Source organism: Camelina sativa, chromosome 17, assembly GCF_030686135.1.
Source record: "Camelina sativa cultivar CO46 ecotype springtype chromosome 17, ASM3068613v1".
Classification (NCBI taxonomy): Eukaryota; Viridiplantae; Streptophyta; class Magnoliopsida; order Brassicales; family Brassicaceae; genus Camelina; species Camelina sativa.
Window position 1 is genome coordinate 39,815,802 of NC_141896.1, and position 12,354 is coordinate 39,828,155.

Consider the following 12,354-nt stretch of genomic DNA (forward strand, 5'->3'; position numbering starts at 1 on the left):
TTTTATGTACTAGAATATTATTATATACAGAAATAGTTGTTTTCTTGTTGAATTATTATTAAAGTATTAAACTGTTAAGGTTACCTTACTTGAAAAAAATGAAATAATGATGTGCTTGCAAACAGGATGCAATAGATATAGGTCATCAAGCTTGATTATTCTTTTTTATATTGTAATTTAATAGCTCGATTATTCTTTTTTATATTGTAATTTAATATTCAAATTTCTTTTATTAATCCGACCATCTATATTCAAATTTCTTTTATGTATTAATTTTTTTATTTAAAATAATATTATATTTTTTTCTTTTGCCAAATTAATATTAAGATATTTAAGTGTTAAAATTACACTAACTTGAAAAAAAGATTGAATATGCCAAACTTACGAACCAAAGACGATGCAATGGATAGGACACCAAGCTCGGTTATTTTTCATTGTATTGTAATTTAACCTTTAAAATTCTTTTATTAACCCAACTATATAAGATCATATTTTACTTAATGAATGATTTTTGTATTTTTTATTTAATTAATGATAAATTTTGTATTTATTTCCTTAATTATTATATAATTTTAATATCAGGCATGGTGTATATTATATAATATATATAGTAGTTTTTTTTCAAATTAATATTAAGATATTTAAGTGTTAAAAAATTACATTAACTTGAAAACAGATTGAACAAGTGATGCCAAACTTACGAACCAAAGACGATGCAATGGATAGGACACCAAGCTCGGTTATTCTTCATTGTATTATAATTTAACACTTAAAATTATTTTATTAACCCAACTATATAAGATCATGTTTTACTTAATGGATAAATTTTGTATTTATTTCCTTAATTATTATATAATTCTAATATCATGCATCTATACTAGTATTTTTGCAGCAGTTTTTGCTCAAAAATACTAATAAGGAAAGTTTTAGCAATTAATGCTACTAATGCAATTAATTCTGTCGACCTCTAAAAATTTTATATAGACCTCTTATTATTTTATGGGCCTCTTGATAATTCATAATTTAAGGGCCTCCATTTATTTATGTTGTAGACAAAACAATGTCCAAAATTTCATAGGATCCGCGAAAATATACTTTTTTGCTAATAATCTAGACAAAATTTCCGGAAAATGAATTTGTAGACAAAATTTTCGAAAAATTACATTGCAATAACTACGACATAAATGATATTCTCAATTGCCAGAATGATTCTGAATACAAATGAGAAGACTCTTGATTTATCATGCATTCAAACTTTAAAAACTTTTATTTGGTTTATTTAAAACTTTAAAGATTTTAAAGATTTTAAAACTTTTATTCCTTATTTTAAAGATTTTTAAAAGGTTAAATATGAAAAATATTTAAAACTTTTAAAAAGTTAAATATGATAAATATTATACCGTAGATACACAATAAATATTAAAAGTTAAGATGTAGTGTGAGTTAAAATATCTCGGGACGGGGTTATATAGCGGGACGGGTTTTATCGATATCAGTAATTCGGTGTTACACGGGTAAAACATCATTTCATTATTTTGTTAACACTGTCAATATCAGAAAATAGACATATTTAATTAAATTTAAATAAATATTATATAAAAAATAAATTATATTGCGGTATTATATAGTTTTTTTTACAATTATTATATAATTATAACATATTTAACCAACAAATATAATTTATAATTTTAATATTTTAATTATAAATAATTTTGTCTCACGGTGTACCGCGGGTCCTAATCTAGTGGTGAATATTCTTATAGTAGTTTTTTTCTTTTGTCAAATTAATATTAAGATATTTAAGTGTTTCAATTACATTAACTTGAAAAAAGATTGAACAAGTGATGCCAAACTTACGAACCATAGACGATGCAATGGATAGGACACCAAGCTCAGTTATTCTTCATTGTATTGTAATTTAACACTTAATTTTTTTTTATTAACCCAACTATATAAGATCATGTTTTACTTAATAAATAAATTTTGTATTTATTTCCTTAATTATTATGTAATTCTAATATCATGTATGGTGAATATTCTTATAGTAGTTTTTTCTTTTGTCAAGTTAATATTAAGATATTTAAGTGTTTCAATTACATTAACTTGAAAAAAGATTGAACAAGTGATGCCAAACTTACGAACCAAAGACGATGCAATGGATAGGACACCAAGCTCGGTTATTCTTCATTGTATTGTAATTTAATACTTAAAATTCTTTTATTAACCCGACTATATAATATCATATTTTACTTAATGAATGATTTTTGTATTTTGTAGTTAATTAATGAATAAATTTTGTATTTATTTCCTTAATTATTATATAATTCTAATATCATGCATGGTGAATGTTGTGTGACTTACCTGAATCAAGTAGACCGAATGAGAAAACCCGAAGCACTCTTTACGCGCATCCAAATCCAAATAGACCTGCAATTTTTCCATGAGATGCATAAATAGATGTTTTGATAGTATATTACATGAACTTTAAAAAGCATATACCAAAACTGAAAACAAAAGAAACAGACCAAATTAAACTGTGCATGGAAGATATATATGAGACGTCCTAAAAAAAACAATTCTTCATTCGTTAATTAATACATATCATCATCATCCTTATTTTTCTCATTCGATAACATCTAAAGTGTGTGTGATACTTAAATTCAATCATCATCATTATTTATTATTTCTCCTAGCCTACTGATATAATATAACACGTCAACACATATTACATCCTATATACTCATTCATATACATACATCAACATCGATATACCCTACACATAATAAGCTCACACAAATCGATACAAAATATACATACATAGTTCATCCTACTGACTAGAGAAATCATCAGTAGTAGTTTAAGTAGAGAATTGGTGAGAGTCAAACGTACCTCAATCAAATTATGGAAACAGAAGAAACCAACCCCCTTCACTTCACCAGTTTATTATTGTATATTGCAACCTACAAAATAAAATTCAATATTGCAAATTAATAATCGATCACACGCATGATAGTGTATATAAACGAATTTTGAAAATCTATATCAAAATTAATAATCGACATGGGAAGAAAATTAAAAGAATCGCTCACCACAAATCTGATCTAGAGAAGAGTTTGAAGATCCAGATAAAAATTAAAGAGTATCTCTCTATCAACTTGAACCGGAGACCCTACCGGAGAACGGTGACGTTATTTGATCAAGGCGAGACCTTTAGTTGCTTAGCTTGCTTGCACCCGATCTGAAACCATCAGAATAAACAACTAAAGTCAGAAAGAATGAACGAAGACCCTAAACTATAGCTTGAATCAAATACTACAGTGAGAGAGATAAAGATAAGAGAGAACGAACCTCTGGGAGCTTAGCATATTCACCAAAACACCCAGAAATAATACCACCGCAGCCATAATGAAGAAGAAACAATGTATTTAAGAAACAGAGGATTTAGGACTCAAGTAAGATAGAGAAAGAGAGAGGTTTTTTCTTTCTTTTCTCCTAGATTTGATATTGAGAAGACGAGAACCGTATTTAATTAAAGAGGTAAAAGGGGTTAATTAATTAATTTAAATTTATCTTTCAGTCTACAAAAATATTACCGTTACATACATACACTGTTACACCGTTTTTAAAAAGTTACCGTTCATATTTGTTGACTTGTTGTAAAAAGGAAAACCACCAGTCACACCGAACGGGATTAAACCAAAGTTAGCCTTCCCTTGACTAATGACTGATTCGGTCTTTTTATTGAAATTTGAAACCCTTAATTTGTGGTTACTATATTAGCAACGTCCCAATCCCAATCCATGATCGTGTTATAACCCAACCAATCTCATTGGCTTAGCTGGTTTTGTCCATTACGATTTTAGCTTAGCAAATTTGTAATAAAAATATTATATTATATAACATTTTCGACTAAAAAAAAAAAAAAAAAAAACGAGACAATGTATACAATTACTTCCAACGTACTCTCAAAGGTCACATTAGGAACAATCAGAGCAACAAGAACAATGGAGTATGCCTGCTAAACCTAACCCCGATGGCTACCAAAATATATTGATGATGCGTCACGGTGATCGCATTGACAAAATCGATCCACTCTGGCTCGATACAGCCGCAAGACCATGGGATCCTCCACTCGTTCAAGACGGTATGGTTCGAGCATTTCAATATATAGATTTCAAAAGAAACGAATGTTCCAATCAACACAACTTTACAGTGAACAGTTGTACCTTTTCATAAATAATCGTTTTAATGATCCATCACGACTTTTCAGAAAATATCCAAAAGGTACGATTGAAAAAACATAACTGTTGGTCGCATTTTCCAAGATGTACGATTGAAAAAACATAACTGTTGGTTGCATTTTTCAGATTGTTATTATTATATAGATTAACATCTCTTTTCTTTTACCCAGTGATCCTTCCTTTTATCCACATTAATTACCAATTCAGTCAAATGATGCAATAAATGCTAAGTCAGATTGTACTATCGCTGCATGGTCTATGTTGAGTCTGTGTTTTTATCATATAAATAACACACTTATTTATATTTCCACATAATAAACATATGGGTATTTTTATCATTTGCACTGCTCCTTGTAATAGAATGGAAAAAGGTTTGTGATTGTGGTATATTGGAAAAGTTTTATATCGAATGTGGTAGATCTGACTAAAATCCCAAAAATTTAAGGGAATTTAGTCAAATATACCACATTGGCGACAAATTTTTTGTAAAATGCCACATTTAAAAATCCTTTTCTAATGTACCACAATCCAGTTTTAAGAGTGAGACGAGATGACCATTATACCCTCCATTATTATTGATGGAAAACTGTGTTTTTGTTGCTCTTTATAATACTACAAATAATTTGACAGTGATAGCATTAAATGTAGACATACTTTTTCAACCCACAATCACAACCAACTTTAAAAACATTAATTATTATATATTTCTAATCTTCAAATTATTCTAGGAAGCATGGTTAACGTTGGCTATGACGATTTATGGGAAAAGATGTTCACGATTAACAGAGGACAACATTTTCATAGATATGTTGTTTACGGGAAACTTGTCCACCACCTTAATAAAATATTGTTTACAGGAGCTGTGAGTTTTTACTTGTTGACACATAAACGAGAGTCGTGCACATTTGTTGTAGATGAGATAGGGTTAAATTTGTCCATCATTAAATAAAAGGTTGTCTACAAGAACATTTTAAGATTTAACATGTTACATGTCAACAGATAGAAAGGATGCACAATTTTAGAGGAACAATTAAGAGAGAAAAAAATGTTTATCCTCTAGAAAGCTAGATGACAACGTGCTCATGGGGATTTTTGAGGTTGTAATTGTCCATCTAATTAGTAAAACATTGTTTATTAAAAATATTAAGTTTCAACTTGTCCACAAGTAGGTAATTGAGAAAATTTAGAAAAGACGATGTAGAGAAGATAACTCTGATGGGCTTCGTGGTGAAACATGTCCACTAAGTTAATAAATGGTCTACGAGGACATCTAACTTGTCTACACGTAAGATGAGCAAAATCCATAAAAAATATTAACATAGGACAACAAAACGAAATTGTCCATACAACTAAAACTAAGCAACCAAAATTTTACCCAGATTCCAAGGGACATGTCGAGATTGAGGTGTTGTTGAGGAAAAATCTTGTAAAGGATAAATCCTAATTAGACACTGTTTTGTGGAAGATAGAGAGGCTACTGATTCCTTGTGGCTGAATCTATGGACTTGCACTAGACACCAATGATGCCTCCTAGATCTGTAGGGTTTATAGGATTTTGGCAAATTAAAACGGCGATGTTCTCTTGGAGACCCAAAAATCACTTAGATCCGGCGACGTTAGGATTCCAGAAAATCAAATTGATGGTATTTTCAGAGTGAGAGAGAGAACAGGAAGAAGAAGATGGTGGGGAGAGAGATTCCTTTTACTTTGGATTTTGCAATGGTGTGAATAATGGAGGTCAACTCTTGTAACTTTGTTTCTCACGCTTAACTTTAATAGGATAGTATGGTCATTTTAAGTTATCCTTGTGGTACATTAGAAAATGATAGAAGGAATGAGGTAGATTAGAAACTACAGTGATACTAATGTGGTAGAACTCTTAAAAAACTCAAAATTTAACCAAAAAACGTTTTTACATGGAGTGCAACTTACATAGATAAGTTCTTTTTTGGGAATATGGTCCAATGTACCACATTGGCGAAAAAAGTTTCGGAATGTACCACAAAGCATATTGCTTTCGTGATGTACCAAGATGGTGAGTCAAAATGACGGATTTGCCCTCAATTTCCTTACACATGTGTCGGCAAAAAGAATTGTTAATATGTTATTTTATTCAATTTTTTAACTTGTTTCAGCAGAACCGACAAGTAGAGAGAAGGAGTTTCGGCGGAAGCATGTCATAAAGTACTGTCTTGGCATTTAATGTGGACAAAAGGATGAACCATCGTTTTTTATTTTTGAGATGTTAGGTGAGGGACAAGTTAGGCCAAGGACAAAGTTGAAAGAGTTACAAATGTTGATTTGGTTAAAGTGGTGAGAGACGGTGGACGAAAGCTTTTGAAGTCGTGGCAATTAATGTTGTGGTTGAGGATAAGCCCCCATTGAAGATCTGTAACTGAGGTATGTTTGAACTGCATTTATTGTCCTCCAATATGTATAAAAGCGATTTAGTTTGAAAAGTGGCTGAATTTTTTTTGGTTTTTTAGGCTATGGAAGAAAGTGTCTGTGTAATAGTTGGTGAATGGGGATGTGCATCCAGCGGAGTTTGGAAGTTTGTGCCAAAATTGGGTGAATTGGCGAGGTGTGTCACGTATTGCAGCGAAACCACGTTTTCTGAGGTGGAGAGCAGAGTCGGGAAGATTTTCAACATTTGCCACGAGAAGACTACAATGAGCCTTAGTTTCTGCAGTAAAGAAGAGGCGGGGGTTATGAGTCAAGGTAAAATGCCTCCTGTTGGTATCAAGGCTGAAAGCGAGTGGAAACAATTTAAGGAGTTGAAAAAGGAAATCGGTGGACTATATCTATATCTAACGGTAAAAGATGTGTGTGCCAATGAAGATGAAGGTTTTTTTTCAGATGATTTTTTGGTAGCGTACGTCGACCACGTCGAGGCAGTGCATAAGGCTAGAATGAGTAAAGAAGTAGAGCATGGTGGCGGCGGGGTTGAGGACATTGTTGATAATCGTAAAAGGAAGAATGGTGTAGACTACCTATTGATGGGGAAGAAGAAGAAGTCAAACCATGTTGTGTCGTTAGAGGAAAACAATTTTGACAATAGAGATGAAGAAGAGGAGGATGAGATAACCATGTCTCTGGTGGACATGGTTGTGGACAAGGTGTCTACAGAGGAAGACAGTATTGGTGGTGTGGACAAAGATACGAGTAGATGTCCTTTTGAAATTAATATGTCCACTGAGGTGAGTGTTGAGGTCAATGAATCGGCGGGAGCGGTTACCAATGCTAACATAGTAGACGAAGGAGAGGAGGATGAGATAACGTTGTCCACTGTAATTATGAGAGCGGACAACATTACAAGAAAGGAACAAGGTACAAACGAAAGCGATGAATATATCGTAGAAGTGGATAGTCCTGATTATAATTACGATGAGTGGACAGATAGCATATAAGAAGACAATCACAACAAGACAATCACAACAAGACACAATCTTATCGACAATCTTATCGACAAACGAAAGCATATAAGAATCCCATCGACAATCACAACAAGACACAATCTTAACCTCCTGTCTCCATTCATACGGCGAGCATTTGGCAACTTTTTGTCCGCCTTCAGGATGTCTACAATTTCCCGGATAGTGTAACTATTGTTCGGACCAATAAGAGTGTGGAAAAAATCAGAATCAGATATAGGAGCAACGTCAGTGGCAGTTGATTCATCTTCATCTGAAGGTAGTGGACCACAATTAAGCCCCGTTAAGATACCAAACTCCCGCAGAGAAAAACGTATTGGATGTCCCCCATAAACAAAACACATCTCATGTTTTTTCCGAGTGATAAGGCTGCGGCAAAGGAATTGGTGGACAAGCTTGCCGGATAAGGAACTCTTGCGAGCAGGAAGTTTGAAAAGACGACCAAAACAAGAATCTTTGAGCCACTTCAACTGCGTGGATCCATCTAGTACATCTACAATGTCGAGAAGATACTCAGGTTTAGAATAGGAATTTATACGGCCTTTAACAGGATAACGATCTGTTGCAAAGAGACGACGCGGAAGTGGTCCACACTGAGCAGATGGGATGTCTGACTTGTCTTTTTGAATTGTGTTGTTGGGGAGAGATGCATCTGCTGGTTGAACTTCACATAAACCGTTTGGGGGAGAACTATCAACATGAACACCACTGTGCGGACAAAAAGTAAAAGTTCAAAAATATGTCCTTTACAAGATGATTGTCCTTTACAAGATAGTTTGAATTGTGTTATGTAAGAACAAGAGAATACTTACATAATATTGTCCTCCTTATCGGTGTTTAGAGATGCAACAGCTGGTTGAACTTCACATACACTAGTGGGGGAAGAGCTATCAACGGGAACACCAACATTGCTTGTGGAGACGTCACTGTGTGGACAATAACACAACTTTATAAATATGTCCACATGAGCAGATCAAAAAAACGGGGAACAGATATTTCTTTTTAAAACAAATAAACGTTGAACACCAAATTTGTTTGTGGATTCGTGACTATGTGGACAATAACACAAACTTTCAAATTATGTCCACATTCATTGATAAGAACAACGGGAAACAGAGAATACTTACAGAATATTGTCCTCCTTATGCACCGCAAGCGAGTCTGTTCCAATGTCATTGACAGGACACCTGTTTTCAATGTATGGAGAAAATCGAAGTTTCATAACCTATTGAAGGATAATTGTCATAGAGAATCCAATAGTAATAAGCGAAAACAAACTTACAGAAAATCCTCGTCTTGGCTTTCTGGAATGAGGATGAAATTGGGAGTAGGACCAAATGTCTCGCTTTCTCTCTCCACGGCGACCGTGTGGGTTCCCAAATTATCTCGGTTAAACCTAAGGAGTAGGACCATATGGAGTTAACAACTAAATTGGTAGAAACGATTGGAGATAAATTGGTTGAAACGGATTTCGGTAGAACTTACAAGAGATTTGGGTTAGCCGGGATTGATTCGTTGCTTTCATCCACCAGATCTCCCGACGGCACATACTGGTTAGCCGGGATTGATTTCTTGCTTTCATCGATGTCAGAGTTTGAGATTTGCATGAGGAGATCTTGGCATAAAGACTCCCGAACTGCTGTCGAAAGAGATTTAAGAGCGACGGAAATTACGGAAGACGAAAAGTATCTCTCAGAAATGAGTGTGAGGAGATATAATTCACCAGTGAACTGTGTTGAACAGTTCTTCTTCTGTCTGAAAATTTTAGGTCGGACTGTTGGGCAATGGAGTGTTAGTCAGTTGAAAAGACGCAATAGAAGTTTTGTTTTTAAAAAAAAAAAAACAAAAAAAGACTTTTGCATCGTCGAGAGCAATGAGGGCACATTGGTCATTTAGCAGGAGCAGTTATGATAGATTAGAAAAAGAATAACCAATGTGGTAGATTGGATGAGTTTGAGTTACAAATGTGGTATAATTGTTAATAAACTCTTCTTTTTTCCCCTTCCCTTTGCTTATGGAACTTGGATTTTGTATGTCAAGATTGACAAGCAATGAGTAAAGGTAATCATTGAAGTCAAAATATAACTAATTGGATTTTTTTTTTTCAAGTATGCAATACAACATTTGTCTTCTGAGTTTGAATTTTGATATGACACTAGATTTTAACCCGCGGTACACCGCGGAAAAATACATTTAAACTAAAATATGAAAATTATAAGCTGCATTTGTTTGTTAATTTTTGTTTGTGTTTATTTAGTGTTTAAAATTGTATAAGTGTATTTTGATAGTTAATATTAGGATTTAACCCGTAGTATATAGAGAAATAATTTATTTTTACAAAATCAAGTTAATTAAACATGTCTAATATTTTAATATTGATAAATACTTTTAATGAATAATTTTGTAGTACCAAAATAATGATATTTCAAATTTACATTAAAACTAATCCAAACCTGTGAAGCTATATAACCCCGTGAATTTGAAGGATAGACCAAAAATAAAATAAGAGGTATTGAACTCAGAGAAGAGTAAACAAAAAGAGGGGGCGAGACATTTATAAAGCATAAAAACTTTAAAAAGTCAGCTACTTTAGACTGTTTTCCATCAGCAAAAAAACATAGAGGTCACAACTTTATCATTCAGCTGTGGCATGGGATGATGGGAGGCATAGGGACTGCTTCAGATTTGGTGATCCCTCCATGACATCTCGATATATTTCATCACAGTTGTATATGTGCAGCTGCCAAATGAGCATAGCAAATATGTGCATCTTTTTATGTTGCTGGTGATGCTAACTTGAGAATAGGGGTTAACATTATTTATAGGTGGATATATTCAACTTATAGGTGGACATATTCAACTTAATCTCATTAATCACCACATTCAATTCTAAAATTCTAAAATGCTATAATTTTGTCCCAAATTTCTATACATAAAAATCGTATAAAAAAAATTAATTAAAACAAATTAATAATTATAAAATCGCATAATATATATATGGGAATATGCCAAGTTTATATTATTAGATTAATTTTGATTGATTTTAAGTCATCCATTTTTTTATACGATTTTATATATAGAAATTCAGAACAAAATTATTGTATTTTAGAATTGAATGTGGTGATTAATTAGGAAGATATAAAATTAAATGTAGCTGATTTATAGGTTTCTCATAAATTTATATTTTAAAATCGATTATTGTAAAGAATTTGTAGAGAGATTTTAGGAGAATGAAATTTGGAAATTTTATTCCAGATTTAATAGGGAGACAAATTAGAAAATCTTTGTTTTTGTTAATGGAAAAGAGTTGAAATGATTTTTTTTTTTGTTTTATAATTTTATTAAAAAAGACATTAAATTACAATGGCATGAGATGTAAATAATTCTCAATTTCAAGCCTTTTTTGCTAAAGTTGCTGTGAAAATAATAATATAGAAGATCGCTATATATACAACATTTTTTAATAATCGGTTGAGCTCAAACACATGAATAAAAAGAAGTATGATACAAGTTTTTTCTATAGAAAAAATTACGATCTAGAAGAAGACTAGTTACCTAGGCTATATATACCAAAAGTTAGTTGGATGTTTTTTTTGGTTAACTTTAAAGCAAGAAACAGAAAACGTCCACGCACCAATCTATTATCAATCCATTCACTTAAATTTTCCTCTCTTCGAGGTCTCCTCTCTCCCCACGTTTCTCTCCCAGTCTCCCACATTCCCACAACCAACAAACTATAACAAAAACCTCTATATAGCCTTAAACCCCAAACACTATCCAAATTTCATCATCATCAGAAGTTAAAAGAGAGAGAGGTAACGATCGGAGGTTGTGTTTGGTCGCAGAAGAAGAAAGATGTGTTGTGGAAGGATTTGCATGCTATGCACGTGCCTTGCTTTGGTGGTGATCGCTATAGGTTTGGTCTTTGGTTTTGGGGTTTTCAAACACGGTTTCCACAAGATCCATGAAACTATTCATCTAGATTGTGATCCGAGAGTCGGCTGCACTGGCGGTAGCCGCCGCGCTTACGGTTTCATAGCTCCTCCAAACAGATTCTAGCTGAGAAGGAAGACATAAGCTCAACTTATAGATTTAGACCTTGTTTTAATTATTCATTCTCATTGGTTATGTATTGGATTTCGTCTTTATTTTTCTTTATGTTTAATTTCTAATTTCGAATGTTTGTTTATTAGTGATTTGATAATTATCATATCCCTTTGAAATTTATTTAAATGAAGTCACTCTCTATTACAGCCCACTGTAAAACATACACGATCTATAACCTAAATAAACAGTTACAGCACCGGGAGTTTCTTGTAGCAAAAGCAACACCCTGAGTTGCTTCTAAGATCGGAAAGATTCATAGCTTACATAAGTTTACCAACCTGCATATATAATTAAACATAATTTGAAATTGTTTGTTTTGATGATCTTCGATCTAATATTATCCCATTGAAATATATGTAATCGATCACACACACGTTCTACCTAACTAGAGGTTTTTTTTCTTTTTCTTTCGGAGCTTAAGCAAAACCTACTAATGGCTTGTATAGCCACCTGTCGAGCATCTTAACTAATCACATTACAAAACTAAAAATTCATCCCGTCACGCAGATGGAAGCCTTTCGGCTTTCTCTATAATTGCCCCATGGTTACATACGTGTTCTAACCTAACTAAACAA

General features: G+C 32.8%; 1 protein-coding gene across 1 annotated transcript; it reads left to right on the forward strand.

Annotated features, from left to right (window-relative positions):
- The first annotated feature begins 11,380 nt into the window (after positions 1-11,380).
- On the forward strand, positions 11,381-11,925 carry LOC147924922 (uncharacterized). The gene has a single exon (XM_087494483.1). The coding sequence runs from the start codon at positions 11,528-11,530 to the stop codon at positions 11,729-11,731; it is 204 nt and encodes a 67-aa protein (XP_087350609.1). The 5' UTR covers positions 11,381-11,527; the 3' UTR covers positions 11,732-11,925.
- Positions 11,926-12,354: the final 429 nt, after the last annotated feature.

What these genes read in the sequence shown, in the direction of transcription:
- LOC147924922 (XM_087494483.1), top strand. Translation starts at nt 11,528, where the DNA reads ATGTGTTGTGGAAGGATTTGCATGCTATGCACGTGCCTTGCTTTGGTG.